This window comes from Trichinella spiralis (assembly GCF_000181795.1).
Source record: "Trichinella spiralis strain ISS 195 chromosome Unknown Scfld6734, whole genome shotgun sequence".
Taxonomy (NCBI): Eukaryota; Metazoa; Nematoda; class Enoplea; order Trichinellida; family Trichinellidae; genus Trichinella; species Trichinella spiralis.
The window spans coordinates 1-2,192 of NW_003533673.1; the positions used below are offsets into that span (position 1 = coordinate 1).

General features: G+C 37.6%; 1 protein-coding gene across 1 annotated transcript; it reads right to left on the reverse strand.

Annotated features, from left to right (window-relative positions):
• Nucleotides 1–239: 239 nt before the first annotated feature.
• Tsp_13176 (conserved hypothetical protein) lies at nt 240–2,146 on the reverse strand. The gene is made up of 9 exons (XM_003366004.1): nt 2,083–2,146; nt 1,935–2,047; nt 1,711–1,914; nt 1,539–1,636; nt 1,285–1,475; nt 1,137–1,234; nt 619–794; nt 320–551; nt 240–254 (listed from the first exon to the last, which is right to left on the reverse strand). The coding sequence occupies exons 1-9, from the start codon at nt 2,144–2,146 to the stop codon at nt 240–242; spliced, it is 1,191 nt and encodes a 396-aa protein (XP_003366052.1).
• Nucleotides 2,147–2,192: the final 46 nt, after the last annotated feature.

Consider the following 2,192-nt stretch of genomic DNA (forward strand, 5'->3'; position numbering starts at 1 on the left):
CATATGGGTGGGGTACGATTCATTTTATTTTCCCTTATTTTATTTTATTGTATGAATATAAAATCCCGAAAATGAAGTTTGTTAACAATGAAAGTCTGCTGAAATTTCACCGCAAATTTCAAAGTTAAAAATAATAACAAAGAAGAAACACGACGTCGCAGTTAAGCCAAACCAAGGCACAATAGCACAATTAATTGTGTTAGCAAAAAACCTTAACGACCACCTTGGGAGGCTTTGTATCACAGAATGCGACACTACAAGATTGAAAAAAAACATTATCAGTTAAAATTTATTTGGGAAAGAAGTCGCTTGTTTTAACCTTTTCTACTCTTGGTGTGGCCGCTGATGTGAGCATGTTGTCACTTTGCACGGGATTTTGCATTGCAGCAGCAGCATTTCGGCCAGCGGTCAAATCACTGCTGTCGTGTCCGACAGCAGTTTCATTCTCTTTTCGCTGCAATTGTTCGGCAAAGTGGAAATCATTCGCAGGTTCTTTTATCCTTGCATAAGGACCTCCTGCCTCTTCGCTCAGCGACATGGCGAGCAGAAAGCTGAAGAATAAAAAGCATACTTTACATTCCGCCAAGCTGCGAATGGAATAGAATGTACTGTTGTTACTCGTTTTCAATCTGCTTGCTGCCATCCTGCAAGCATTTCTCTTCACTTTTCGCCTTTGCCAAGCGGAATTCGGTATCTACAAATTGGCTATCACCATCGATCGTGTCCAACGTTTCCCAAACATAGTCCGTTTCTTTCAAAAATCCTTGATCGGTCAAGAGCAAAAATAAAGTTCCCTAGATGAAGCAAACCTTTTTTTACAAATAAAACTTCCAAATTTATACTGTTGTTGTGCAACAAGATAAATTTGTTAAGTCATTCTTCAAATTCACAACTATAATGAAAATAAATATTGATGACGACAAAATTCTAATCAACTACTGTGATACGCAGTAATCAATTCAAATTTATTTCTATGTAAACTAATAGGACTCAGCTCGCTAACTTACAATGCATTCTACAGTATTAATTAACACAATAAGCATATTACAGTGCAATTTTCAATATGAGAAGAAAAACAAGCATTTGCTTACTTCATGTTTCGTAATGACTGAAAAGTGATTGTTTCGAAAAAACACCGCCAACTCATCTTCCAACAGTTCTCTCAACAGACTGCTCAGACCGTTTTGACTAAGCTGACTAGCAGATTGTTCGAGGAAGCTTTGCAAGAAGAAAGCTATAGAAAAAAACAATTATAACATACTCTAAATAAGTGAAGCAATTTACCATTAACGTTTGACAAAGAATCGTCTTCATTAGTTTGAGCGACAATTTTCTCCACTAGCTGATTGTAGCTGAGATCGGATACAGCTAACATAATTTCTGGGTCTTCGGGTTCGGGAAGCCAGCCATGGCACAACCGTATATTCAACAAATCGAACACAATACATTCCGAAGTGTATTCAAAGTCAAATACTCTAAATTTTTCCAGAATAAAAATTAGAAAAACAAACAAATCGATTTAATGACAACACTCTTACCCACTGAACTTTACATTCACGTCTAAACCAGTGCTCAATTTCGGTAGCACGGAAAAAGCATCGAACAAATTCTGCTCAAAATCTTGCCTATGATTACCCTGTAATACGAAAAACAAATGCAAAACTGCCTCACTACTGATTATTTCAAGTTTGCAAAAGAATAAAATCTTACATTAAAGCCAAACTGTATAAAAGTTTCACCAATTTGATTCATAAGCTGACGAGCTGTGACCAATTCCGTACCGGGCGGTAGTGTGAGTCGACCTCGGAGAAACAATAAATTAACGATAGCCAACAGGGGACATGGACCATTTTCGTTCTGTGTAATAATTGGAACAGATCGTCCATGCCAAATTATCCATTTCACGTGATGAATCTAAATAAAGACAAATTGACCCAAATAAGCATCAACTTTTTCACTGCAGCAATTACTAATTCATCAACGGCACTAAAATCTTCACTCTGCGTATCCGCAACATCTCTGCTCAGCTGGGGTTGCAATTCTTCAGCTGGAGCGTTTGTTTCGATTGCATTCAAATTCAACCGTGTCTGTTCGCACTATCTTGAATAGCAGCTGCTATCTGTGACGACTGCATCCCACGTTTCATTCTTTGATATGGGAGTAAAGAGAGAAAGAATCCACTCTTGAAAAAG